General features: G+C 51.6%; 2 protein-coding genes across 4 annotated transcripts in view; one reads left to right on the top strand and one right to left on the bottom strand.

The window, feature by feature from the left end:
• The first annotated feature begins 8,894 nt into the window (after positions 1-8,894).
• On the top strand, positions 8,895-20,492 carry BNIP3 (BCL2 interacting protein 3). The gene is made up of 6 exons (XM_081267289.1): positions 8,895-9,061; positions 15,132-15,279; positions 16,180-16,264; positions 17,596-17,702; positions 17,774-17,923; positions 19,696-20,492. Exons 1-6 carry the CDS (start codon positions 9,016-9,018, stop codon positions 19,739-19,741), a joined length of 582 nt encoding a protein of 193 aa, XP_081123415.1. The 5' UTR covers positions 8,895-9,015; the 3' UTR covers positions 19,742-20,492.
• A 6,166-nt stretch (positions 20,493-26,658) lies between these two features.
• PPP2R2D (protein phosphatase 2 regulatory subunit Bdelta) overlaps positions 26,659-27,949 on the bottom strand; it is a 37,562-nt gene continuing 36,271 nt past the window's right edge. For all 3 annotated transcript variants that reach the window (XM_081268611.1, XM_081268612.1, XM_081268613.1), the window contains one exon: positions 26,659-27,165. In XM_081268611.1, coding sequence (XP_081124737.1) covers positions 26,886-27,165 — 280 coding nt within the window. In that variant the 3' untranslated portion in view covers positions 26,659-26,885. The remainder of the gene's footprint in view (positions 27,166-27,949) is intronic.

Raw genomic sequence — 27,949 nt, 5'->3', positions numbered from 1 at the left:
TGACCGTCCCTCCTGGACCACTTGTAGGGTCTCTGTCCCGCTCTCCCAGGAACCCTGTAGGCAGGTTCTAGACACCCCTCCCCACCACAGGACCCACATGCACTCACTCATACACACACTCAGCCCTGTCTGTGCAGAGCAGACAGAGCAGGGCCCATGCTTCCCTGTTTTGTGCCATGATGTGAGGACAGTTGGGGACATATAGTCGTGTGCCCAGGTATGACACTCGCTAAGGTGAGTGTGAAGTGGCACCCCCTTTCTCCACAGCAAGGTCCTAACTGGGCCTCTCCAGAAATCTTCCCCATGGCTGGTTTAGGACTGTCAGCAAGCGTCTCTGCAAAAGAGTCCAATGTAGACAAACTTCCTATTTTCCTGTCGCCCTGTTTACTTGGCCACTGGCGGGGAAGATACCTGCACTCCAGGTGCTGGACACTCCTTACTAGTTTTTCACAAATATCCAGGACAGTCGTTTGTAGAAGTGTGCAAACAAGGCCTCTGGCCTTGAGCTGGGCTTCACAGAGGTGTCTACACTTTTAAGAGAAGTCACAACTGGGTTCCATGGTAACAGCTGGCAGGGGACGAAAGAGGGGGGAGAGAAGCTCTCCCCTTCCCAGGTGCTGCCCTTGACGGGTGAACGTGCCCAGAACAGTGAGAGAAAAAGCTGCTTTTATGTGAGCTTCTGCAGACTGTGAACTTCGGAGCCCCTCCCCTTAGATGCTGGGGATAAAACTCTGAAACTCCCTGAACTCGGGGTTCAGGGGATTGATGGATTACAGCAAAAGCTGTGCCCTCTGAACCTGGCTGCAGCCAATAGAACTGTCTCCTGCTGTCTTCGGTGCCCTGCCTTGTCTGTCCCTACAACAAGTGCTCATGAACTTCAAGTGAAATGACATAGTTACCTTTCTCCTCCCATTCCTGGCTGCCTGGGGGCAGGAGGGGACCGGAGAGCAGGGGCCTCTGCCAGGGAACAGGCAGCGACTGGGGTGAGGCTGAGGGTCTGGATGCAGGGCAGGAGGGAATGGCTGAAGCTGGAGCTGCAGGGGCTATCAGCAGTGCCTTGGCGGAGGGAGGCTTGGCCCTTGGAGCTCTTTCTGAGTTGGACTGTTGACCTGCTGCCCTTGGGGGTTGGGCAGGCTGCAGATATGTTCTTTCTGTCCGAGTCACTGAGCAACTGTGCAGTTCACTTCAGAATACCCTTCTCTAGAGAACCTCCACAGTCCCTACCTGATGGGCTGTCATGAGGGCTCAGCGGGGTGCGGGGCACTGAGGTCAAGTGCTGGGCATGCCGAGGGTCCAGACGCAGCTGTCCTGGTGCAGGTGTCCTCCTGACCACTGGCCGGTCCCCTCTAGGAACATGCTGTCTTTACAACAGTAATGTTGTCTTTTATTCTTCCTACTAAAGTGTGCACTTGTTTCCTGTGTCTTGGACATTTATTAAGTATATTCTTAGATTTTTGCTGCTCTTGTGAATGGGGTGTCCATTTTCAAACTGACCACTGCTGTTATGTAAGAAAGTCCACAGTTTTTATGTGCTTACCTCAATGCATTTTACTGAATTTTTTTTTTTTTCCTGTGCTGGGCTCAAACCCTGGGCCTCACAAATGTTAGGCAACCTCTCAACACTAAGCAACATCCCCAGTCCATTTTGTTTTTATTTCATTTTGAAACATTTCTCACCTCCTTGTCAACGCCGCCCCGTCCCACCCTCTGCAGCTAGCAGGGGCAGGCCTGCCTCACTCACCTCCTGCACCCTCCGCTCGGCTCCACCACTGCCAGGACAGAAAGGCCTCTTCTCCATGGGCTCAGCATCCTCAGCCTGGGGTGTCAACTCAGGGTGCACAGGAAGATTTTCCAGAGGTGGGTGCCAGGAGAGTCAGGAAATTGGGTTCTTTCCTAAAACTGACCCTGCTGGGACAGGTTCTTCTCCTGCATCTTCCTGTTCACGACCACCATCCACACCTTCACAGAAGAGAAGCACCTTCCATCCTCTCAGGCCCGTGGAGTACTCCCAGTGTCCCTCCCCCCAAGGAGCCCAGCACAACTTGAGGTGTGGTGTCCGACTGACCGACCAGATCCTTCTTCAAGTCAGGCAAATTCTCAGGATTCAGGTTTGACACATTGAAGAAAGTCCTATTTTACCATGAGCTTGTTTATTGATAACTTTTTCTTTTTTTCTTTTTCTTTTGGTGAAGGATAACTGCATTTTGGCACCCATCTGGGAAGTTCAGGGATGTGTTGTGCCAGGGAAGCTCACATGCACTCTCACTTGTTTGTGCCAATGGGCTTCTCAGGACTCACATCCATAAAAGAAAAGCTACACAGGGTAATGCTATGCCTCATCTCATTCTTATTAAACAATGACTCAACAAAATCAGAGATATCTGTTATTTTGCAGAATTGTGAAATGCTGATTTCCAAAATGATATCAAAATGATATTTTGGAGATGGTGCTGGAGACTGAATCCAGTGCCTTGTGGATACTACCCCCGCAGCCTCTCAAAAATGATTTTCCTGTTTGTGGTGCTGGGGAGAGAACCCAGGGGCACTCTATAGTAAGCTGCATCCCCAGTACTTTTTGAGATAGCATCTTGCTAACATGTCCAGGCTGACCGCAGCCTCCTGAGTAGCTGGGATGACAGGTGTGTGCCACCATGCCTGGCCACTATTTACACTCATGATGCCTATGGCCAGCCCCTTCTGTGTGGCACCACAGGGAAGGGGTCACCACCTGGCCACTCCTTCGGAGCTCCCTTTGCCTGGCATTCTGAATTCTAAAAAGCTGCCTCTGCATGAAAAAGGAAGAGTCAGCAAAAGTGACGCATGCAGTCAGGGGAGAACTGAAGAATGTCCACCGCTTCTGCCCCCTCAATGCTTTATTCACTCTGATCACTCACTGCAATTTCACTCCATAGGTTCTTAATCAAGAAAACGACAATCCTTAATGCTGGGCACTGCAATAGACATGATCAGTTCACAGCAGACAGTTCTAGATTAATTCTAAGCACTGCAAACACACTTAGACATTCCCTCGGCATGCTAAGTTCTAGTGCCAGTCTAAAGTCTCCAGCCTTGGGCTCTAAGTCCACAGATGCCCACTCAGACCACGGTCATCGGGTCAGGAACCAGGGCAGGCTCCTCCTCCAAGGCAGGCAGGTTGAGGAGAGGGTCTCAGGGAGAACTCACGGCTCTCACCAGGGTCAAGATGTGGCGTAGAGTTTGAGAGCAGTGAGGACCACACAGAGGATCAGCCAACGATGACAAGTGATGGGATGTCAGTCCAGGTCCTCATCAGGCTCTCGGCTTGTGGGCACTGGCTGGCTGAACGTCCGTTCATGTGCTCCTTCATTCATACTAAATTTGGGGGCTTTTGACCACACTTTCAATCTCTATCAGCTGCCACTGGGTCTCCTGGTGACATCATTTACCCTAGGGTTAAAGCATCTGGTCTGGTGGTCCCCATCCTGATTTTCTTGATAAGGGCAAAGACCACAAGCCAGAGAGTTAGCTGAGTTTATCAGGGTGGGCAGAAGTGACTGGTTTGTGCCTGAGGGCTAATCTGGAGGGCTTCCTTAGGCGTGCCTGGTGAGACTGGAGTTTTAAAATGGAGTGGCTTAGGCTCACGCCTAGGCCACCCTCAGAGGAGTGAACTGCCACACTGGCTTTCTGTAGATTCAGAGCCCAGCACACTGCAGACCCCGAGATCCTATCAGCTCCCACCTCCTCCCTTTCAATACAAAGCCCTCCCAACTGCTTCAGGTTTAATTTGCAGAGAAAACATTTGTTTATAGAATTTGAGGAACCAGTTCCAGGAGACCAAGATCAATTGCCATGTTCTGGCCAGAGGATAAAGAAAGGTGACCATGCCCTGACCTTACCCTGGGGGAGGAGGAGCCCACCAACATGCAGCCTTCCTGCCCACAGGCCCACAGCCTCCCTTTCCTCCAGATAAAAGCCTTCTCACTTGGTTTTGGGCTTTTCTGGGGGCTGAGAGCTCCCCTCACCTTCTCAGGGTGCCAGCCCTTCCATACATCTGACTTCCTCCTCACCAGCTCTCACTCCTGAGCACTGGCTTTCGAGCCATGAGCAGATGGACTTGGATCCAGGCTCAGTCAGGTTGGAGAAGTCAGCTCGAGTGGACGTCCTCGCTTTTTAGCGAGGGCTAAAAAGATGGGGGAGGATGGTCTGTGAAAAACTTAAGACTCTGAAAAAAGTAGGTGGAATAAAGCCAACCTCTAAATACTTATCCGCCAGTTTCAATGATTATCAAGCCTGGCAAATTCCATCTGTACCTTTGACCACTATCCCTCCTGTGTAATTCTAAAGATAATTCAAGACATTATTTTATCTATAAATATTTCACCGAGTGTATAAATAAAACATTAAAAATAAAAATAACAGGGGGCTGGGGATGTGGCTCAAACGGTAGAGCGCTCGCCTGGCATGCGTGCGGCCCGGGTTCAATCCTCAGCACCACATACAAACAAAGATGTTGTGTTCGCCGATAACTAAAAAATAAATATTAAAAAAATTTCCCTCTCTCTCTTTCTCTCACTCTTAAAAAGCAGCCTGCGCCAGGAAAAGAACATCAATCAGATGCCGACGGAAATGCCTGTCAATCAGCCAGATCTCCTGACTAATGCCTGTCAATCAGCAGGACCCCCTGGCCAATCCTGGAGTTTAGCCAACTCCCCTGACCAACTTCAAGGGGGCAAGGGACCCTAGAAACACCTTTTCCTGTCCCAAGCCCTTCCCTTCCTGCTGTAAGCCCCATAAAAGTCCAGTCCGGTGGAGCTTCCATGCGGTTTCTCCTCAGACCCTTCCCCTGTCCCCTCTGTGGGTCTGATTGAGTTCTGCCCGGGAGTGATATCTCAATAAAGCCTGTTCAGTGGCCCTTTTAAATCTGCCTCCTTTGGCCATTGCCTGCCCCGACTGATCTGACAATTATACCTGAAGTAACTAATAATCTCTTTAAAATCTTCAAATATCCATGTTATGAGAACTTTGATTTTTTTTTTTTTTAGTACCAGATTGAACATAGAGATGCTCCATCCCTGAGCTAAATCATCAGCCCTTTTTAAACTTTGAGGTTCTAAATTGCTGAGGCTAGCTTTGAACTTGTAATCCTCCTGCTCAGCCTCCCAAATTGCTGGGATTACAGGCATGCACCACTGTACACATCCACTCTTTATTTTATTTTGTTAAATCGGGAAATAAACCCATCTCCTTTTTTCCCCTCTTACAATGTATTATGGAAAAAAACCTCTGTATTCTGCTCCTCCCGACCTTTCGCTGTCAGTTCACGAAGTCTTCCATTCTCTCCACTTCCTGAAGTTGGCAGACAGTTCCAAAGGTTCCATCAGATCCAGGTTCTCTCTGTGGGAGGGTGTGCAAAGGCAGAACTATTTCACAGCTTGTCTGGTCCTTCTAGCAGAAGGCAGGGAATTCTCTTTGCAATCAATATCAGTGTTTATTGTCTCCAGGAGGCAAAATTGCAGTCAAGGGGAGAAATAAAGAATGTCCATGTGCTTCTGCCCCTTTCAATGCTATATTCACACAAATTACTCCATACAATTTCACTCCATAGGTTCTTAATCAAGAAAACGACAATCCTTAATGCTAGGCACTGCAATAGACATGATCAATTCACAGCAAACAATTCTAGATTAATCAATTCACAGCAAACAATTCTATATTAATTCTAAGCACTGCAAAACACACTTAATCATGATAGGCTAATGACAGACATTTCCTCTGTATGCTAAATTCAAAAGTCTTAAGCCTTAGGCTTTAAGTCCAGCAGATGCACACTTACTTAGAATGTGGTGGCCAGGTCTGGAACCAAGGCAGGCCTTTCCTGGTGTGGAGTGGATGACCGGTTGAGGAGAAGGTCATAGGGAGAAGTTGCGGCTCTCACCAAGGTCCAGAGGAGGAGGTAGAGTTTGAGAGTGGTGAGGATCACGCAGAGGCTCAGGAACAATGACAAGTGATGGGATGTCAGGTGCTCATCAGGCTCTCCAGCTTGAGTGCATCCTTGTTTAGGCTGGCTGAATCCCTGTTCATTTGCTCTATTAATTATACTAAATTTTGGGGTTTTTTTGACCCCCCTTTCAATCCTTATCAGCTACCACCGGATTTCTCAGTGACATCATTTACCCTGGGGTCATTTCTCAGTGACATCATTTACCCTGGGTCTGTTCTGGTGGTCTCCACTCTGATCTTCTTGCCTTTCCCTCTTATCAGGCGAGGACAGCCTGCCTGGGGTTTGAGGCCATATTAGAGGGCTCTGTGGGTGTCCTGGTGAGACTGCAGGTTTCAAACTGGTGTTTTTAAAATGAAGTTGCTTAGGCTCAGGCCTAAGGCCATCCTAACATTGATGATTAACACAATAACAGTAGAAACTGAAAACCAGTGACGATCTAATTCTTTCATTTCTTTGCTGAAATACTAAATACAACCTCTCATCTATGAATGTGATTCAGTGCCTTTTATTTCTAAATGAATTATAATTTCTTTTGATTTTTAACTTATAAAACAGTAATTTAGAAGGGTTTCATAACTCATAATTGTGATTTTTTGGGGGAAGCTTTCCTTTTGTAGGCAATGTTTAGAGTTATGTTGTATTAATTGATAAACCCAGCCTAATTCCCCGTTAAGGTTGGGAGCCATCTCGTCACAAAGGCATGAAAAGTTAATTTCAGCTTTGCTATAAATCACTGCAATTTCTAAACTTGCTTGGAATGCCTGCCCGTGCCTTGAACTCACCCCTGCCCGACTTTCCCTGACCAGATAACCACCCTCTCTGAAACTTTAATGGCTCCTCACAAATTCTGGCTTTCCCTGGCCACATAATGACCCTCTCTGAAATTCCACATAAGTTCTGATGTTGGGATCTAACTTTTTACTCCCTAAGTGCCGGACCATTAACCTATTACCTGCCTTTGTGTTATGCTTGTCAAAATCCTGTTATCTCTAAGTTCTCAAGACAACCCCCCCTTTTGCAACTTTCTATACTATAAAGCTGCACTCCTAGAGAGCTGCTCAGCTGTATTCTATTCCCACAGGTTTCGGGAGAGACAGCCCCAGGGGGTCAGAATTACAAGCTTGCTTTAATTTGATTTCAATTGGAGTCGGTGGTCTTTTCTTTGTGTCATGGTTTAACATTAATATAACTGGAATAATTTCTAAGAATTTTAAAAAATATTTTATTTTTTAGTTGTATACAATACCTTTGTTTTATTTATTTTTATGTGGTACCTGAGGATCGAACCCAGGGTGGCCTTGCAAGAACTACTCGAGTGGTCTACTGCTGAGCCACAACCCCAGCCCTCTAAGAATTTTTAAAGTGATCTAATACACAGCCAACTTTTTAAAAAGGTCCAAGGGTACTAGACTTAAATGTATATTTTCTATGTGTTGCTATTGTAATTCACATCAACAAGGGCTGAGATGCAGCTCAGTGATAGAGTGCTTGCCTAGCATAAACAAGGCCCTGGGCTCAATCCCAAGCACTGCAGAGATAAAAAAAGTTTCACATAAACATATGAAGTGAAGTCTGTTACTTCAATCTGTCATGTCCTTTTCCTTTTCCTGTTTTTTTTTTTCTCAAATTGAAAGTGAAGAGCCTTTAGCTTTCTAGTGATGCTATTCTAACATCTTAAGAAATATTATGCTTTTTCCATCAACATATTTCTAAATGTCAGAATCTGTAACTTTCCTCTCCTGAATAAATTAAATCTGTAATGCACAGGTTTACTGACACCCAACATGTAACTGAAATCCCCTGGAATTTTAGAGCAAGATCATACTTTTTATTTTCTTAGGAATATTAACCATGGCCTTTGGCTTCTCAGCTACATTAGCAACAATGATTGTTAACTGTGGTGGAGGCGAGGGACTCACGGACAGGTTTTTGCCGCACACAGGCGTGAGCAAGCAGGTCTGGGGCTCCTCCTCTCCCTTTAGGACGCTGGGCTCACTCCAGGAAGTCTTCACTGAGGGCTCTGAGGTCGGGATTGTAGGGAAACTTCCTTTTTCATGACAAAGGCAAAGGCCCCGTGGGCTTGGGTGACCTTTCCGCCCCGCCCTCGCTCGCACTTCCCACCCGTCTCCCGGGAGACGAGCGTGGAGGACTCTAGGGCCCTCCTCTGGTGCTGTCTTTGGGGCAGTCCCCACTCGGCTCCGTCCCCTGCGGGCTGCAGCGGCGGCTCTGCGGCAGGGCGGGGTGCAGCTCCGAGGCCGCGAGCCCGGCCCCACCGCTGCGCCCAGCGGCGGCCCCAGCCCAGGCCGACGGTACGGGGAACGCGCCTCGCCCCGCTACGGCAGCGCGGCTCCGGGCCGCCCGCCGCCCCGCCCCGCCCCGCGTACAGCTGTTCCGGGGGAGAAAAACCTGCACGGGCGCGGGCCGGGACCGATGGCCGGCCGCAGCCCCGCGACTCCTCGCCCGCGGGAGACGCGAGCACAGCCCCCGCGCCGGGCGGTCCGACCTCTCAGCCGCCTCCCTCACGAGAGGTCCCTCGGCCCCGCCCCCTCGCGCCCCAGGTTTACCCCACGCTCGCGCCCCAGGCCCCACCCGGCAGACGCCCAGGAGGGAGAGGGCGGGGCCCTGCCCGTCGCACGTGTGCCCTCTGGCACGCACGCGCTGTAGGTCCCACCCGCGCACGCCCCTTCCGTAGAGGGTCGGGCCCCGCCCCTCGCCCGTACGCCCTCCTGCAGGCGCACGCCGCAGGCCCCACCCTGCAGGTGTCCGGTCGGCCCCTCTCACGTACGCCCTCCTTCACGCACGCGCTTCAGGCCCCATCCTGCGCACGCGGTGCACGTGCCGCACGCGTCCGGCGTCCCGCGCGACGCAGGTTCCGCCCCTCCCCGCCCCCCCGCCCCGCCCCGAGTTTACCCTGGTGCGGCGCGGTCCCCGCTCAGTGCTGAGCGGTCGGCCGGCGGCGTGCGTCGTCTACCGCGGTCGCCGCCGAGGCAGCCGCAGCCGAGCGCCACCCCGCTGTCGAGCCATCCTCCGGCGCCATGTCGCAGAGCGGAGCCCCCGGGATGCAGGAGGAGACCCTTCAGGGTGAGGCGCGGGAGGCCGCGGGAGCTGGGGGGGGGGGCGCGGGAGCTGGCGAACTCCGAGCGAGGCCACGGCGGGGCCCCGCGGTTGGGAGCTAGCGAGGAGCCTGCTCCTCCACCCACGCGACCTGACGTCGCAGCTGGAAGTAACCCGTCACTGGGGCCCTGGGTCACCCACCGGGCACGCAGCGGAGGCCGCGGGTGTTGAAGTGGAACCGTGTGTGCTGGGACTTTTTTTTTTTTTTTTGCAGTGGGATTGAACCATCACTAAGCTACATCCCCGTCCTCTTGATTTCTGATTTTTGAGGTAGGGCCTCCCTAAGTTGCGGAATTTTGCCATCCTCCTGCCTCAGCCTCCTGAGTCGCAGGGACGAGTGGAGCGCCCCGCGGCGCTCGGCGGTGCTGTGGTTTGAGTCCCGGACCTGTATTTCCGGAGGGACTCCCAGGACTCCCTAAAGTAGGAAGAAGAGGGGCGGGGTTACAGGATCCTGGCCGGAATCCGTTGGCTGCTTTTTTGCCAGCGGAAGGTATGAGTGGCTTTTTAAAAATCGGGTTGAAACTGCTGCTTGCCTCACTTGTGCTGGAGGTTCACGCCAAGAGAGTTGAATTGATTTGGGCAGGAGGATCAATTGCCTAGCCAGCCTGGGCGGTTTGGTGAGATCCTGCCTCAAAATGATGAGATAGTTTATGGGTGTAGCTCTGTGATGGCGCGCACCGGGGTTCGGGGTTCAGTTCCCAGTACCCGCCCCCTCTCCCCCAAGAGGATCGATTCTAGGTTAAAAAAGTATAAGTGCAAGATCACTCCCAGCCCACTGACCGGGACTCCCCGTGCTGGTTCTGGCTCCACGGGATTAGCCTTTTACACTTGCCACCTGTGGGTCTGGGGTGGGTGGAGCAGGCTTGTGCGCCACGGAGTAAAGCCAGCCCCCAGCCTCTACCCAATCCCCAGGGTCCAAGAGTCAAGGGGGAATTGACCTTTGTATTGTCTGATGCAAGAGTTCCCTGAGCAAAATGAGCATGTGAATACATTTGGAGAGGACTTTTTAAACCTTTGAGGGTGAAGCTTGAAATTTCATTAAGATTTTTTAGAAGTTTCTATTCAGGTAGGTCTAGGGAGCTGTTAATTTATTATCTAAAGGTTTTACTAGGCAGGATTTACTTAGCCTAGTACATTGTAGACTGTCCCATTTTGGGTGGGGAGGTACTGGGGATTGAACCCATGCTAGGTAAGCTCTCTGTCACTTAACTACACCCACAGCTCTTTTTTTTTTTTTTTTTTTTTTTGGTTTTCATTTTGAGACTGGGTCTCAAATTGCTGAGGCTGGCCTCCAACTCCCCATCCTCCTGCCTCAGCCTCCCAAGTAGCTGAGTTTACAATATTTAAAACTACAACCAAATCTTGAAACAGTGATAACAACTTCTTTGAAATAGATTGAGAGGTTTTTTTGGTCATGAAATCTGATCCAGGGAGTGTTTCATGAACTCTTTCTTGTTATCAGCTGCTTTATGTCTAACATTGTGTGTTAGTTCAGCTGTAGTGTCTGGTGTCTTGGAAGGGTTCCGAGGGCTGACTGTGTCTTCCTTTGTTGCCACCCCCCTGAATTGCTGAGTCATTGGCAGCAAGAGTGTCAGCCCAAGAGTTAAACAGATTTTTGTTTTTCTGCATTGCTATTCTATAAAAAGGTGGTTACCCAGAGTATGGAAACTCACGTTGGGGATTCTTTGGGCCCCCCTCGAGCCTACGTGCAGCCCGGCACTTGCTTGCCTTTTGGCTAGGGTAGGAGGGGTCACTGGTCACGTGGGGCCTTCAGCTGCCCCAGGAAATGTGAATCCAGGCTGGGATTCGCTCGCCACACTTGCCCTCCCTGCCTCTGCTCTGATTGGACTGTGGCTTGTTTACCACGAGCTGGGCCCTGGGCAGGCAGAGGCTGGTAGCCGGGCCCACAGGCCAGCACTGATTGGTTGGTGCTCCTTCCCACCCTGTCCAGTCCAGCTGAAGCTCTTCAGTGGGGGGGTGGGGGGGCACTGTGGCTTTATTTTTCTTTTGATATATTACTGCTGAAGTGCAGGAGGGAGTTGGGACTTTGTAAGGACACAGTGTCACAGTGGCCTGAGGGGGTGGCATGTATGTGGCCCCCCAGGACCATGAGTGCATAGCTAAGTGCTCCCCGTCAACAGGGATGGTTAAGGAAAATGCAGGTGCTGTGCTAAGTACCAGAGGAATACCTGAAGCCCGGGTGACTGAGAATGTGCTAGGCGTGGTCGGCTCACCTAGATGCCAGTCACCGGCCCAGTGGACTTCATGCTCAACATGTGTGCCATTTCCAGCCCTTGTCCTCCCCCTGAGAACTAAGAGGCTTCTAAATGCAGACAGCAGTTTCCGGAGGCCCACTTCTAGGGAGAGTCCTTTGGGGCTTGGATTCCTTCCAGGCTTTGCCCACTGCTGGGCTTCTCCTGGGGTGCACCACCATCTGCCACCCTGGGAGCTTCCCTGGGCCTGCTTGGGAGCTGCTTGTTGGGTGGGTTTCAACCCTGGCTAGGGTCTGGTAGAACTTGCCATTTTATTTATTTTGTGGTACTGGGGGTTGAATCCCAGGACCCTTTACTACTGAGCTATGTCCCCAGCTCCTTTATTCCTGTTTTGAGACAGGGTCTCACTAAGTTGCCCAGGTTGAATTTGCCATCCTCCTGCTGGGCCTCCTGATGCTGGGACAGTGGGTGGGTAACGGGCGAGAGCTCTTTCAGGGTGTCGGCCTCAGCATTCCAAATCAGCCCTGTGGCTTCTGGGAAGCCAGGTCAGTCTCACTGGTCCTCCTCTGGCCAGGGTTGAGTCCTGCCACCCAGCCTGGGGCAGGGGTCCTGTGTGTGCTCTCTCCTGGGCTCTGCTGGCTGTGGTCACTCAGTGCTGGGGAACAGAGAGCTGCAAGGCTGTCTTGGGACGCAGGGCAGGGAGGCTGGGGCAGTCCCTGGAGTGCCGGAAGCCGAGGTCAGCTGTGCTCACGGGAGATGAGGAAGTGGGTTGGGAACTCGGAGGCGCTGCATTGTGTTTGATCTCTAAGGTGGACCTGTGGGTTTCTTTTTGTAATGGCTAAATATTTATAGCCTGGGCTTTCTGTTGAGAGCTACGGTCACCTTGCTGTGCCTTGATGGTGGCGGTGGAAGTGAGGGTAGGAGAGGGATGTAAAGTGGAACTGGAGTGAGGGCCCACCCCGCTAAGGCCCAAGGTATCAGTTGTCGTAATGGTTCATTCGGAACCCAAGGTGGTTTTCTGAGCTTGTTGAGAAACCTGAGAGCTGCCTTTCTTAAACAGCTCTTCTGGCCAGCTGCAAGACCTCAGGAGGTGGACAGTGTCCTGCAGGGTGTTTCCTGGCCAGTCGTTGTGGGGCAGTAGTGACTTCTGTCCCTGAGCCAATCGTTCCTTGTGTAGAGCTTTCAGACCCAAAGATGGTGCCGCTGCTGAGCCAGGATGGGGTGCCCTTTCTCTCAGGATCCTGGGGACTCACACTGCTGGGGTGGTGTGTGCTCCTCCTGTCCCGGGGTTGTCAGGGGGTGGGGCAGGACCTGGTGCTGGTGGAGGAGGGTGGAGGCAGGGGCTGTGCCTTCGTGCCTCCTGCCTGCAGCAGACTCCACAGGCTAGGGCTCCTCTTGGCCTTCCCGGCCTCAGACTTGAGAAACAAACTTCTTTATGAACCAGCCACCTTTGAGTCTGTGGTGTTCTGAGTCACCAGCACAGACTAAGTTTCCTTCAAGGTTCGGGGTGCCCCTGTGTAAGAATTGCGTATTTGGTCCTTGTCCCTGCCTCTGGCACAGACCTCCTTAAGCTAGATCTCCTGAGTGATGGGCATGTCTTGCTCGAGTCCTGGGATACACCCAGGTAGACACTGATGAGCTGCCTTAGTGGGACCCTGGCCTCTGTAGCTCAGACAAAGGGTTGGTCCCCAGAAGGACCTAGTAAGCCATCAGAGGGTGGAAACTTGGTGCCCTGGGGGACAGGAGGAGAGTTGGGAAGGTGGGAGCTTTCTTTCTCTCATCGCTGCTTCTGTGTGCTGTGTCCTTCTGGCCTTTTCCAAATGGCGTCCAGAACACAAGTAGTCTTTCCCGAGTTCTCTGAGTCACGGGGTGGGGTGTGGGAACCTCTAAATTTGCAGCCAGTGTCCAGGTAGTCGTGGGTAGCCTGGGTACCTTAGTTTGTGCCATGTCACGGACTGGGTGATAGTGTCAGGATTGAGCTGTTGGAGGCCGTCTGGTGCTGGAGAGCTGGTTATTGGTGGGGAAAGGCTCCTCGCACCAAGTCTCAAACCCTGCTGGTGTCACACAGGGAGACCCAGGCAGCACCGCAGCCTCCTCGGTGAGCCTAGAGAAGGGAATGTCCCGGAGGCTGCTGGACAGCCTGTGTCCTAAGGCCCAGCGGGGGGGCAGCTGCCGAAGGGTCTTGGTAGAGTTAGTGCTGGTGCCCAGTGTCAGTGTGCCTGGAGCTGGTCAGGTCCCCGAGGGCTCCCAGTCTGTCTGCGAGGAGGGTGCCTGCCTCCTGTGGGCAGGGCAGGGGGAACCTCGTGGAGGCTCTAGGGTTTCCTGTGGCCCTTGGAGAGCTCGCCCAGGCGGTCCAGGGCAAGTTTAATTCCCGTGCCTCCGATGTGCTTTCTTCTGATTGATGTGACGCACTCCCCATCCAGTGTCCCACTGAGGCCAGGCCACTTCAGGAGACCCCAGCCTACACCCGCTTCCAGAGGGCGCTGAGAGGTCACTAGTCGGCTGCACTCCTCCAGACGACGAGGGTGCTGCTCTGTTGGTTAAGGACAGAGCGTGGATCTCACTGTACTGGGGAGAAGGGCAACGGCCGTGAACAGTGCCGTTTCTCCGTGAGTCTCCCGTGTCATGCTCCTCCTGTCTCCTAACGCTGTGTGTTTGTAAACAAAGCCTTTTCTATAAACAAACAAATCAGGTCATCCTGACCATGCATAGGTACGTGTGCTTGATTTCTTTTTTTTTTGTAGCTGGACAGAATGCCTCCAGTTTACTTGTCTATTTTAACGTGCTGAGGATGGAACCCAGTGCTGCCCGCGTGCTAGACAGGCGCTCAGCCTCTGAGCTGCTGCCCAGCCCGCTTGATTGATTCCTAACAGGAGGCACCATGGCAGAGGGGAGCAGAGGTCCGAAACGTACCCCAGGATGGCCGGGGGGGACCCGTGGCCTGTCGGCAGCAGCACTGTGTAGTGGGTTGGGAAGGAGGGTGTTCTAGCACCACACACTACACACCTTTGAACTCACAGTCTCACCAAGCGAGTGTGTGCCCAGAAAAGGTGACAAGAGTGTGTGTAGCGTGTAGGTGCACTGTCAGCCCGACTGGGAGAGAACCACACACCTAAGTGTTAAGATGCCAGTGTGCGTCCTTGTGGTGCTGGCCTGGGCACTGAACCCAGGACCGCCAGCGTGCCAGGCAGTGCTCCTCCGCTGAGCACTGCCCCAGACCTTCCTGTTGCTGTTGACTTTGAGATGGGATTTTGCTAAGCTGCCCAGGCTGGCCTTGCCGTTTCTCCCCGCCCCCCCACCTTTTTTTTTTTTTTTTTCCCTGTTACTGGGTCTTGAATCCAGGACACTCCACCACTGAACTACATCCCCAGCGTTTTAACGTGGAGTATCGGTGTAAAGATTCGTCCAAGCCCTACTTGAAGGGTAGCTTGTTCTGGTCAGTCAGACTGGAATGAAAGGCGGCAATGTGGATCTTACAGGGCCTCGGGTCAGTGTGTGATACTGGGGTGTGGAAGTAGGCTGAGTGAAACTTCTAAAGGAAATGTTTGATTCTTTAAACTTTTTTGATAGTCTTTTCTTCTAAAAGCTGACTGCAAGACAGTGATCAAGCTGGACTCTGAGGATACAACAGGTTTATCTGACATCTGCTTGGTTTACAGAAATGGCAAACGGCCAATGAGGCAGCAGACCAGGGATGTGGGTCAGAGTGGGCCCGACGGCTCACGGGGTGACTCGTTCTCTTGGAAGGGGGGGTGACAGGTTATGTTAGGACCAGATTCCAGAGTGGGTGGAGAGTTCCAGCCATGCCTCTTTTTGGTCCCTAGGCTCCTGGGTGGAGCTGCACTTCAGCAACGGGAATGGGAGCGGTGTTCCAGCCTCAGTATCTATTTATAATGGTGACATGGAAAAAATACTGCTGGACGCCCAGCACGAATCTGGACGGAGTAGTTCCAAGAGCTCTCACTGTGACAGGTAGGGTCAGTACATGTATGTACCCCAGAGTTGACTTCTCTAAGAAATGGGCAGGCACAGGTGCACATGCCCCTGTGACCTTCAAGGACCCCGGGGCCTTTTGGCTGAGGCCAAACAAGGGGGTGCTCTTGGGAGTCCTGGCACAGCAGGAGCCTGCTGTCTGGGGTGGGAGACCTGGGGCTTCTCTGGAGGCTGTGTTGAGGCCAGAACACTCAGCAAAAGGGTCCCTTCTGCCCCTCGCGCCAGCCAGCATGGTGAAGGCACTCCTGAGGTCACTCGGCATGAACCTCGGCACCATAGTCCTGATGGGCTGGGGGGCACTTCCCGGCTGGGGTCTGCCCTTGGGGGTGACCCTGTTCACCAGTCCCTGGACTGTGGCCAGAGGAGTGGAACTGTGTCTCTGGGCTCTGTGTTTAGCTGACTGCCTCTGAGAAGCACTCATGCCCTCCCCTGGCTTGGCAGTGAGCCCAAGGTGGCATGGCTGGGAGCCACCGACCAGAGCCAGCTATAGCCGACTGCCGAGGAGTAAGAGGTGCCCACCTAGGAAGACTGGGAGCATCTGGCCCTGCCTGTGGCTGGCAGCTGCCCTGCATCCTGTGCTTAGCTGAGCCCCTGTCTTGGGTTTTGCTGCCTGTTGTTTTTTGGTACTGGGGACTGAAGCGTGGCCTTGCACAGGATGGGCTCCCTTGACGGCAGAGCTGCTTCCCAGCCCTTGTTGTTTGGCAACAGGGCCTCGCTGAGTTGCCCAGGCTGGCCTCGAATTCACATCCTCTGCCTCAGTCTCCTGAGTAGCTAGGTTACAGGCATCTGCACTGCTTGCAGCCCGGGGCCTTGGCTTCTGAATACTGAACGTTAACGTGACGCTGTTTTTCCCCCCACTCTGTTCACATTGTTACCAAGCCCACCGCGCTCACAGACGCCACAAGAAAACACGAGAGCTTCAGAAACAGATGCCTACAGCATTGGTGAGAAGAACAGCTCTCAGGTAAGCTGGAGGGCGTGTGGGCTTCCTAGGGTACCTGAGCACAGGCTGGCCCTTGGGGCGTCTCATGCCTTTGGGAAAAAAAATCTTGTGGGGACACCCACAGCACATGGCCTTCATGGTGGGCTGGCCAGGGGAGGCATGGATGGGGCTGCACTGGGGGCCTCCTGGCCCCTGGGAGGGTGGCTGAGAGCTGGTTATGGTGCCCCCAGGTGGCTGTGGCTTCTGGGCGTCTCCCTAGGCACTGTCATCTGTTCTGCTAACTGGTGCTTGAGGGCGGTTTGTGTTAGTAGCTCAGGAACTGGTAACTTCCAACATGGACAGGCCACAAAGCCTTCTAAAGGTATCAGCCTGGGAGGCAAAGAGACAGTTGAGTGTGTGCCTTAGTGACCTGTAGTCCCCCTTCTCCTGCGTGGACTTTGAGGCAATGATGGTGACGCGCTGCTAAGGTCGCAGAGCTGTGCCTTGTGCACACCGTGTATGTGCAAGGGACACCCTCTGGGACAGTCAACAACAGTGAGGGTGGAACAGTGGTGTTTCCCCCTGTAACTGGCTCAAGAGTTGCCTTAGCCTGAAGCAGGGTCTCGGGTTGCACTAGTCCTTCTTCCTCCTGTTCAGTTCCTCTCCAGCTCCCTGGTACCCCTGCTTTCTCTGGGACGTCTCCCTGCTCCAGACAGGGTTCTAAGGCTGCCAGAACTCAGCAGGAACCTGGTAGCGAGTAAGAATCTGGCTGTGCCCCAGGTGTCTCCTCTTTCCAGATGTTTGAGGTTCCTGTCCAGCTTCGCATCCATACATCTGATAGGTTTGGCACTGCGTTCTAGAGGGTTTCCGCTGTTTTACATACCCCGCCCCTAGAAAGGAATTGCATGCCCAGGCACAGAATCTTGAAAATGCAAAGCAGCAGAGTTAAGAAGCACTGTAGTCCCGGATTGTCAAGTTCCTTGAAGTTAGTAGGTCTTTAGTGCAGCTCAGCTATGATGGTGAGTGCTCCTGCCTCTCCTGGGACACCCTGGCTGCACAGAGCTTGCTTCCTTCAGGTCGCTGGGTCACATAGCTGTGGTCACCACCTTTGTCCTCCCTTCGTGGTGTCCTAAGCCATGTTTGCAGCTCTCAGTGCTGACAGAAGCTCGCCGTCGCACCGGGGTCCTGATGGGCTGGGGGGACTTCCCAGCTGGGGGGTCTGCTCTTGGGGGTGACCCTGTTCACCAGCCCCCAGATTGTGGCCGGAGGAGTGGACCTGTGTCTTTAGGCTGTCTTTGGCTGACTGATCTTGTGCTTCCTGGTGTGACTGTGGTAGGCTAATTAATCTGCTTTAAATATTTGCTTTATCTTAGTCCGAGGAAGATTATCTTGAGAGAAGGAAAGAGGTCGAAAGCATCTTAAAGAAGAACTCAGACTGGATATGGGATTGGTCAAGTCGGCCAGAAAACATCCCCCCCAAGTAAGTCTGCGTTCAGCACCAGGGGCTCTGTGGTGACGGGTGCACTGACCGCCGTGTTTCTCCCCGCCCAGGGAGTTCCTCTTCCGACACCCCAAGCGCACAGCCACGCTCAGCATGAGAAACACCAGTGTCATGAAGAAGGGGGGCATCTTCTCGGCAGAGTTCCTCAAGGTCTTTCTTCCGTCTCTGCTGCTGTCCCATCTCCTGGCCATTGGATTGGGGTAGGTGATGTTACCATGCAACCCTGACAGTGGGCCTTGAGTCTCCCAAATCTGCACATAAGTGATAGCTGGGCGCGGCGTCACAGACAACCACATTGTCACTGGTCAGGAAAGGGAAACACGGGCAACTCTGGAAGGCCCTCCAGCTGTCCTTTAGCCCTTCTCCTTGCATAGGACTGCGTCCACCTTCTGTTCCTGGACTGCTTTGTGTGGTTTGGATTAGTGCACTCCTGTGTGGCATTGCACTGACCTGTCCCCTTCACTGTGGGTGGCAGGGGATTGTTCTCTTCCATTCTTAGCAACAACAGAAAAAACAAGGTCTCTAGATTTCTGGCTTCATGTGCTAAGTAACTGCAGGAAGCATTGGGAGTCCAGGCAGGTGCTGTTGTGATTCTAAAACCTCCAGCTGGACGGTGCTGAGTAGAGCTGTTCTTCCCTTAGCTGCCAGGCATGTGGCCGTCTCCCGAGATGGGCAGTTTGCTGGTGGCTGTGGTTCCTGGAGAGCCGGCTGCTGGCACTGGCTTCTGGCTTAGGTTGGCTGGAGGGCTTGTGTTTGTGTGGGGGGGACAACAGGGCACAGGATGAAAGGTTCTGTGGCATGGTCACCCTTTTTCCCCAGAATCTCCTTTGTGGCGGATCACATCTGGTTGCTTCCCTGCTGTGGGTTGTGAGAGCTGTGGTCCTTGGGTCACATCCAGCCCCCTCCTTGGCCCATGGTTCCACCTGCTGTGGAAATGGCTTCCTGGGTGAGCCAGAGGCTCCTTAAAGAGTGACCGCAATCCACAATGAACCTCATCCCTCTTCTTGCTGGGCTGGCACCTCTCTCTGGCTGCCTGTGTGTGACTCTCCTGGTTCTTTGTCTCAAGGAAGGCTCCAATCCATCATCTTCATTTTGGCTTTGGGCTCAGAATTAGTGTGCATCAGTCTCACCAATGATGTGGTTAGGTACTGATTTTTTTGAGCTTTTCCCAGAACTAGCAAGAAGGGCCTGGTAATACTTATTCTAAATGCCCAGATTAGCTGTGCCTTTCAGGATGGTTTTCTGCAGCCAGTTTCTGGCTACAGTCCCTGTCCTTCATCCTGCTCAGTCTTTTGGAGACTGATGGTTCCAAGCCCACCCCAAGCTTCTCAGCAGCTTCCCATCATGAGCAGCATGAAAACCACTCTCTATAGTTGGTCCCAGAAAGCTCATGGTCTGCCGTCTCTTCCTCTATTCCTGGCCTGCCCCATGCCCTCATAAGCGATATCCCCTGCTTTTCAGGTATGCACTGGGACCAGGCTTGGGCTGCTGTGGGCAGGGCTTCCTGATTCAGTGATTGATATTTGAGGTTGGGGATGATGGACTGATAGTGGTGCCACCTGCCCTGGGGGTGTCTTCCAACACTGCGTTGGATCACTTTACAAACAGTGAAAAGGCTGTTCTGGGTAGCAACAGCACTTCTACTTGATTGGTAACCTACTTTGACCCTTTGTTTTTCTGGTGCTGGGGACGAGCCCAGAGCCTTGTGCTTGCCAGTCAGGTGCTCTGCCCCCGACCTGCAGCCCCAGCTGGTCACCTGTGTTGTGCTCGTTTAAACAGCACACTGTGAGGACACAACTGGGCGTTTTGAGTAAACCACCTGATGAAGGATTACAGATGTCATCACAAACATTTTAAATGGGTATAAAATAGCCAGTCCCTCCAAAGCTGTAGCCACCTTCAGCTGCCTGTCTAGCTGAGCAGAGCCACCTGAGAGCTGGAGGCCCCACTGACTTGGTCACTCTTCTGACAGGATCTACATTGGGAGGCGCTTGACAACCTCCACCAGCACCTTTTGAGGGAGATGTGGACCTGGCGTTGTTGGCGTGCGGGGATTCTCTCCTGAGCTGACTGCTGGCGCTACGGTGATCCTTGGGTGGCCGCACCAAAAAGAGTTTATTTGTTCCATAAATGCTGCACTCATAACTTAGTAAAATGGAAACAGCAGACACTAAAATCATGCTGGCCTGTAATTATACCTATGGGATCAATTAATAAGCATGTCAGACTGATAGTTACTGTAAGATTTGGTAGTAAATTTCCTTTGGATATTAGGTATAAATAGTATAAATAATTTAATAGTTATTATGTAGTAATTAAAAAATTAACTATAACCTTAATTGTTAAAATAATTTATATTTCAAAAGACTGAACTGCATTAATAGGAAAAAGTTACTACAGTAAGGGATTCGTCCAAAAGAAATACTGTGGCCTTATAATCCCTGTTTTCAACGGCATGTTAGATATAGTGGATGTGGGCTGTCTCCATCAGGAGCCATGGAACCCAGGTACAGCTGCAGGCTCCACTGCACAGCCCGCACCCTGAGGGCCTTCTGCCGGGTGCGGACCCCAGCCCCCTGACTGTCCGCCATCACCTGGACGGTTGAACTTCTGTTGAAGGCACCTACTTGGTCTTACTCTGCAGCTCTGGATTGCTGGGTCTGATCTTACTGTTTGTGTTCAGCTTTTGTGTGCTCTTACACAGCTTTACTGTAAGCAGATGTATCGACTTAAACTGGAGATAACCAAAAATAAATCTTTGCCAAATTCTTCAGATTGTCGTATTTACATATGGTATCATAAAAGCTTGATTGAACTAGTTCACCACATGTCCTGCTTTGTCTTTTCTACAGCATGATTTCTAAAAGGCTGCCTCTTTGATATGCTGTATATGCCTTGTATTTTGCCTTTTCCCTACTTCATTGAGGTGTGTTAAAATTAATTAAAATTTTAACTTAAAACACATCTTTTAAGTTGTTGCCTTGGAAATGCTAGCTGATGCCCGCTCAACTGGAGGCGGCTAGTGGGGTAGCACCAGAAGTCCTCAGAGTCGAACCTCAAAGAAAGATCGTCCATGAGGTCACACTGGCTCACCCTGATGAGTCACTTCCCTTTTGTGTAGAACAACATGCTTGTCTTGCATTGGGAGCTTCTGAACGTTGTGATGAAACAGGCTTTCAAGTGTCCCTGGACTTGGCACAGCCACTTAATTGACAAACCCTGTCACCAGTGGCCCCAGCAGAATTCAGTGAAACTGGCTGGAAATGCTGTGGACATAAGAGACTGAGGCTTGAGTTGCCAAGGCATCTTTTCACCAGACTGCCTTACAGTAGGTGCTTCACATATACACCCCGTCCCCAGGGTTGCCAGCGCCTGCAGGCGCTCATGTCCCTTGTAACCTGCCTCAGGTTTGCAGAGCTTCTGCACCTCCTCCCTGTGTTGGGTTGGCCACAGCCCCCAGGACATGAGTGCCGCGCAGGCAGCCGAGCGCATGTTTGGGGAGAGGGGAGCGTGTCCTTGTCCGTGTCTGTGCTCTGTGCAGGCGCAGTGTTTCTCCCAGAACTTCTCAGCCCACTGGGACAGTTCTCAGAATGATGGCAGAAGAGGAATCGGGCCTTTCTGAAGATCTTTGGCAACTAGCCATCTATACAGGTAATTGCCTGCACTATTACTCATTTGGGGAACAGCAAATTTATAAAATGTTTAACATAATCCAAATGATTTTAAGAAAAAGCCTTTGGCCAAATGCAAGTTTCCTGATGTAGACTTTGCACCAATCCTAGGGTCTGAGCTTACAGACTCCAGTGTGACCCCCCCAAGGAGTGGAGAGGGCTGCAGCTCCAGGGAGGGAGGGACAGCACAGGTGGGGGAGCCCGCCTCTGAATGGGACAAATCGACAGGCTGTCCTTTTTCCCTACAGACCACTTGTTGGAATATAGCCTGAAGGGAGACCTGAATTTTGAGGTGCATGTGCGCAAAGGGCCATATCTATACTAATATATCAAAACACTGAAACAAATACAGTGTCTGCACAGGAGGAAGCAAGCTAGCTGTCTGCTCACAGCAGCCTGGAAGCCGAGGAAGAGCAGGGACCAGGTCCTCAAGGAAGGGCATGCCTCCAGGGCCTGCTCCCTCTACCCAGTCCCTACCTGGCTGCAGCCAGTGCTAGTGCTCGCCTGTTGAAGAGGTTTCAAAGTAAAAATTGGGTGATACCTTCTTACTCTAAGTGGTCCCTGAGCTGGTGACATTGCTGGGGGCCTCTGGACATGCAGACTGCTGGTGCACATCTTTATCAGAGCTGTGCATAAGGCCTGTGGGAGACGGCCCGCGCCAAGGAGCACCAGTAGGCTTGGACACTGCGGGCTGCTTTCCGTGCGAGAACAGGACAGGAACACATCAGGTCTGTGTCTAGAAACTGAAAGCACATCAGAGAAGCAAGGGACAGTCCACTCACGAGGGTCAGAGGCACAAGCAAGACATTGCCATCATCTTTTTAGAGGTTTTGATATCTACAAGTTACTAGCTCAAAACTTAAGAAAAAATTATTTTTATTTTTGATACTGGGGATTGAAATCAGGGGCTCCCCACCACTGAGCTGCATCTCAGCCCTTTGTTTTTTGAGACAGGGTCTTGTTAAGCTGTGGTTTTGGACTTGCAACCTCTGTCTCCTGAGCTGCTGGAATGACGTGTGGGCCCCTTGTTTGGTTTTAAGAAAGTATATTCGTAAGAACCAGAGTTACACTGTGTTGGATATTTAGATTTTGTAGAACAAATTTCCCACTTAAAGTTCCTAGGAATTAATTGTTTCCTATCCTTATAGCACAGACTCATTTAAAAAAGGTGTCCCACTCTTTCCAAATTTTCTTCTTTCTGGTACTGCCATGCAAGTGGAAGGTGGGCAAGTACTCTACCCTTGACCTACACCCCCAGCTCTCCCAAGTAACCTGCTAACAGTTAACTCAGAGGCAAACAAGTGAATTGCTTAAGGCCACTGATCTGTAATCAAAACCAAGTAGCACTTGGATGATGAGACTTAATGTCACATAAGTGGCTACTCCAAGTAAATGGCATCCAATTGGAACCTCTGGGTCTTGGCTACCAGCCCTCCAGCCACAGGTGCCAGGAGGCACTTCATGCTACGTCAGCATTATGATCAGTCTCTTCATGACTCGGTGCCAGTCAGATGTGCAAGGGCCAGTATCTTCTAGAGACATCAGTGACACATCTCAAGGATGCTACAAAGCTTCATGCTGTGGCATCTGCAAAATCAAAACTTGATCATAGGAGTTTTCTAACAGCCAGATGAGAAATGAAAATAAAGGGTGCCCCTCACTCACCCACTGTAGATTGTCATTAGCAAAGAAATCGCAGGTCTCTGACTTGGTGCTGTGGGGTTGGAAAGTGTGAAGCTTTCCTACCACTCCTGTGTGCCAAGACTCTTCCTCTCCAGGTGCTTGTCCACCACACTCCAGGCGGGGGTCTGCCTCCCACTTGCTGGGAACCCTGTCTGATGCAGTGTGGACCATCTGACAGCCACACTCCTAGTCCAGTTTCCAGGGTCTGGTTTCCATTGTATTTTTAAAAATCATTAAAATGTTCTAACTGAAGGGACTTGCACAAGATCATTGTACAGGACACTGGACGGCGGAGCCAGGCCTTTGGCCATCTTGCTATCTTGCTGCTGCTCCCAGGTCTTCCCGCTGGTCCTCTGAGGACACAGGTGTTTACTGAGGACATGCCTGTGGGGTTCGAGGCAGAGCACTTTAAGCAGGAGTCATCAGCATTATGATAACTCAAAACCAAAAAGGAAGTCTAAGTACAGGTTTTTGTCCTGTGTGTGCCCTGCCTGGTGTGACAGCACCACTGGGCGCCTTGGACAGATGGGGCCCCAGCAGTGTACTTGGCTATACATGAAGGCAGATGGCACCAACCTCTGCCCACCCTTCAGCTGGCTTTTACCCTGCCCAGTTCCAGGGGTATCATGGTTCCTAAAAGGTCAAGGTCAAGTTCCACGGCCTGCAGGCCCACACAACCACCGGCACTCTACAGAGCAGCATGTGGGCACAAGTGCATGGAGTTCAACCTGAGCCCTGCAGCAGGGGCACACGTGCAGGCGGCTTGTTCTGCAACCCACAGCCAGGATCAAAGCACTTGTCCTGAGCCTGTGCCCAGAAGGGGCTGTCGTCCATAGCCATGAGCCCTCTGGCCCAGCCCACGATGCCCTGTAGAGGGTGGAGGTCAACACCTGGCACACCCCTAAACAATGAAAGCCACTGGCCTGCTGCTTAGCTCAGCTGCACCAGGCAGCTGCGAGCGAGACACGTGCGCCTGTGCAGGGCAGGCAGGCGCAAGGCTGGCATGTGGCTCCTGGGCAGCATTCTCCATCTGCAGTGTTCAGGGACTGGTCAGCAGCTCACAGAGAACTTCTGACTCCCCAGCTTTCTGGGCATGGTGCCTGTGGGACAGATAACACTGAGAATGTGACCCATCCCTACTCAACAGTCCAGTCCTGGGTGAAGCCTTGTCTCAGACCAGGGCTGAGCACAGAGTATCACCTGCAGACAACAGGCACTTAGTATTCCCCCACCTACAGCACAGGACACCGTCCCAGGGCCTTGCAGTGTGGACGCCTACTGGCTGGCGTTCTCCGTCACTCCCCTGCTGGTGCCAAGGGCACTGGTCCAGGGAGATACAGCCTGTTTAAAAGGACAGAGTTAAGGGCCCATCCCTATGCCCGTCTCATCCCCTTTACACAGACCCTCCTGGGAGGAACAGTGGGACAGCCCTGGGCTGGCGGCTGGCAGGCACTGACGGGCTCCCCTCTAGAGAGCTCCTGGTGTTGGCAGGCTGCGATTTAAAGTGCCTCACAGGAAGATCAGGGAGTCCCTAGATAGCATCCGCACTACCCCTCAGCTCACAAATACTCACAGGTTCCTAACAGCACTACCGGTTTACAGAAGCTCTGTTTTTCTCTTTAGCTGGGCAAAGAGGTGCACGCCTGTAATCCCAGCGGCTTGGGAAGCTGAGGCAGGAGGATCTCGAATTCAATGCCAGCCTCAGCAACTGAAGCCCTAAGCAACTCAGTGAAACCCTGTCTCTAAATAAAGTACAATAGGGCTGGGGATGTGGCTCAGTGGTTGAGTGCCTCCGAGTTCAATCCCCGGTACCAAAAGAAAAAAAAGTACGTTTAGGTTTTGAAGTGTACCTGCATGGTAGAACACCCATTTTATCACTGAGCTACTTCTCCAGCCCTTTTTGAAGTTTTAACTTTTTATTCACCTAATCCAGAGTCTCAGGCCAGAGACTAGCATCAAATCTCATGTATAAGAGATACACAGAATTCACTTTCAGGAACAGATATCTAACTTTAAACAAAACAAAAAGGTTTAGAACAAGAAAAATGACAGACTTTGTAAGTTTGAACATAAACAAACTATCACTTTAAGCCTTAGGATTCTCAGTCACTGGAATGGAGAAAGGGTCTAGTGGAATCTGATGTGCAAGAGGGAGAGGTAAGATTTTCTATCTGCCTCTACAAAGCACTCTCTCAGAAGTGAATCCCTTTGGCCAGTGTTTGTAACTGCCACAAAGGGGACCTCTGATGCTGGCACGGCAGTGAAGGCAACCTGCCAGCCAGGGCACTCGGTCTGGGGGACCCGTGACCCTGCGAGGAGCACGCAGCTATGCAGCATGGACTTGCACTCACCTCGGCCTGTCCCCAGGCGTCAAAGGCTGGTTTCCTATTTAGTGGGAAATGTTTTAAAAATGGAAAAAGTTGTTCAAACACTGAAAATCCAGTTAATCATTTAAAATTTATTAAACTTTTTGGTCAAAATAGTTGAAACAAATATATACAATCCTGATTTGAAGGACCAGGGCTGATTAATTAGCCTGCACGACCGTTCCACATCTCAGATGTTGTAATGGCATCACAACCAAGATACAGAATGACTTACTCTTAAATAAAATAAAGGTATTTTTATGTTCTCAATTTCTAACTCAATGTGAACTAAACTGGCATTCTGTTAACATCAACTCAGGGTGATGACACTTTTGTCCTTGCATATCTATATCATTAGTAATCAAAATACACCTTCATTTCAGTGATGGCACTGAGACCTGGCTCTCCAGCCCCAGGGCAAGAGGCTCTGTGACTGGGCTCATGGGTGCAATCCCATGGAAGCAATCTCTATTACTTGATGTTGGTAGCCTCTGCACTCTTGCTGGAAAGCCTTGATTTTGACATCAAAGATCTTTTGAAATGAACCACCAAGGTACTGGTGGCATCACAAGCAGTTAAAGTGGTTTAATTCTGCTGGCTTGAAATGCAGTGTGAAAGCATGCATGTAACTGTAGCAATATTTAAAAAGTATATTTTCCCTAAAGTACTTTTAAAAAAGACTTTTAAGAAAGCATGTTTTCAGTTGTAGTGACTCAGGCCGGCTGGGAGCCGGGTGGTTTTAGGGCAGCAGTGTCTCTTCCTGTGGTCTCCCCGCCCAGCCCGGCCTGGTGGGGAGATGGACTACTTCTACAGAAACAGGGCAGCGTGACAGTGTGGGGGAGCTGGGTTAGAACTAAGAACTGCACACATGCCACCATTCTGCCAAATAGGACCAGCGTTTCTGAGATTGTTCCCAAGAATGACCCTGCATGATTTCATCACATAGACCTGAAGCAAATACAAGACAACAACTCTGTTTGTTTTCAAAAGCACTCTGTACTGTGCTGCTTGCACCGAGTAGCCACACCCGGAGGTGTGATGGCAGATGCAGTGAGTGGGAACACCTGCTCGGGCTCGGGCCACCCCACGTCTAGGCACAGGACCAGGGACAGCAGGGAGAGGGAAGAGCGGAGGGTGGGATGGGGAGAGGGCCTGACGACACCTCTTCTCCTGGTGTTAGGTATTTGGTCTATAAACTGGAAAGGAAGCTCAGACTTAAATAAATATATTTATTTGAGTAATGGCCTTTATTGAGCAATGTCCAGCAGTTCTGCTCCCAGTGGGCTCCGCTCTGGAGCAGCAGCACCCTTCTCTCCCGGGCTGAAGGCAGGGCCAGGCCAGGATGCACCGAGGCCAGCTCTTGCTCTGTGGGAGGGCGTGAGGCTCTGAATGCAGAGCTCCTTGACGCTGTCTGGGCTGCAGCACGGGCCTCGCCGGCTCCCTCAGTTGGCTTTGTCCTGGAATATGTACAGGTTGTTGGTGGCGGCCACGGCGATGATGTTGTCCACGGGGTGCCAGGCTGTGTGGAGGATCTTCTTATTGAAGTCCAGGCTGTCCACACTGATCTCGTCCTTCTTCCTCTTCCCACCTGCACAAACCTTCCGGGGCTTTAAGCTGGCTCTGGGTTTGCTGCTCTCTCTCGAGGCTTCCAGGGTGACATCCCTGCGCGTGCTTCTGTCGAACATCCTGAAGAAGTTGTTGTAGGAGCCCGTCATGACAGCGCTGCTCGAGACAAGAGAGGGGCACTGAGCCGGGCGGCTGCACACTGCCTGTGCTCCCCACCCCTCCCTCCGCACACCTGGGCACGTTCAGAAACCAGGACTGAGATGCTGGGGTCAGAGAGGAAAGGCGGCATCTCCCTGAAGCTTCCATATGACCTCTTAAGTATACGAAAGCCTACCTGCTCGTCTCTGTCCCGACAGGTGGGGCTCCTCTCCCAGCTCCGGCTTCTGCACTGCCACTGCCCGCCAAAGCTCACCTCCACACACTCATGCTCGGCATGCATGGCCACCTCTGCCAATGTGTCTTCACTGGCATTTGATCTTTTTTTTTTTTTTTTGGTATTGGACACTCAGCCCAGGAGAGCTTAACCACTGAGCCACATTCACAACCCTTCTGATTTTGAGACAGGGTCTCACTAAGGTGCTTACCAAGTTGTGCAGGCCGGCCTCAAACTTGCAATCCTCTTGCCTCGCCCTCACCAGTTGCCTGGATTACAGGTGTGCACAACTGGATCCAGCTCAAACAAGTTTTAAATTTATCTTCAAAAAAGTTTCTTTTACATGAAGCAATATATATCATACAGTGAAACTCTCGAATACAAAATGTGGCAGAAGCGGAGAATCCCATTTTACATAAATCCAGAATTTGCTACACCTTTCCTGGTTTTATCTCAGCGTCAATCATAACTTTCAACTGAGACCAGGAACCCACTAAAGCACCTACACATCCTCACAACGTGGCCTGACCACACTGCAAAACTTCAGCTTTTTCTACAAAAGTGGAA

This window comes from Spermophilus citellus, assembly GCF_964194105.1.
Source record: "Spermophilus citellus genome assembly, chromosome: 15".
Taxonomy (NCBI): domain Eukaryota; kingdom Metazoa; phylum Chordata; class Mammalia; order Rodentia; family Sciuridae; genus Spermophilus; species Spermophilus citellus.
The sequence above is the reverse complement of the archived record's forward strand: the minus strand, read 5'-3'. Positions and strand labels throughout refer to the sequence as shown.

Bases quoted from the DNA above. Each gene is read 5' to 3' on its own strand.
- BNIP3 (XM_081267289.1), top strand. From the start codon at position 9,016: ATGTCGCAGAGCGGAGCCCCCGGGATGCAGGAGGAGACCCTTCAGG. The intron at 9,062-15,131 runs GTGAGGCGCGGG...TTTGGTCCCTAG, and splicing joins GCAGGAGGAGACCCTTCAGG to GCTCCTGGGTGGAGCTGCAC. The intron at 15,280-16,179 runs GTAGGGTCAGTA...ATTGTTACCAAG, and splicing joins AAGAGCTCTCACTGTGACAG to CCCACCGCGCTCACAGACGC.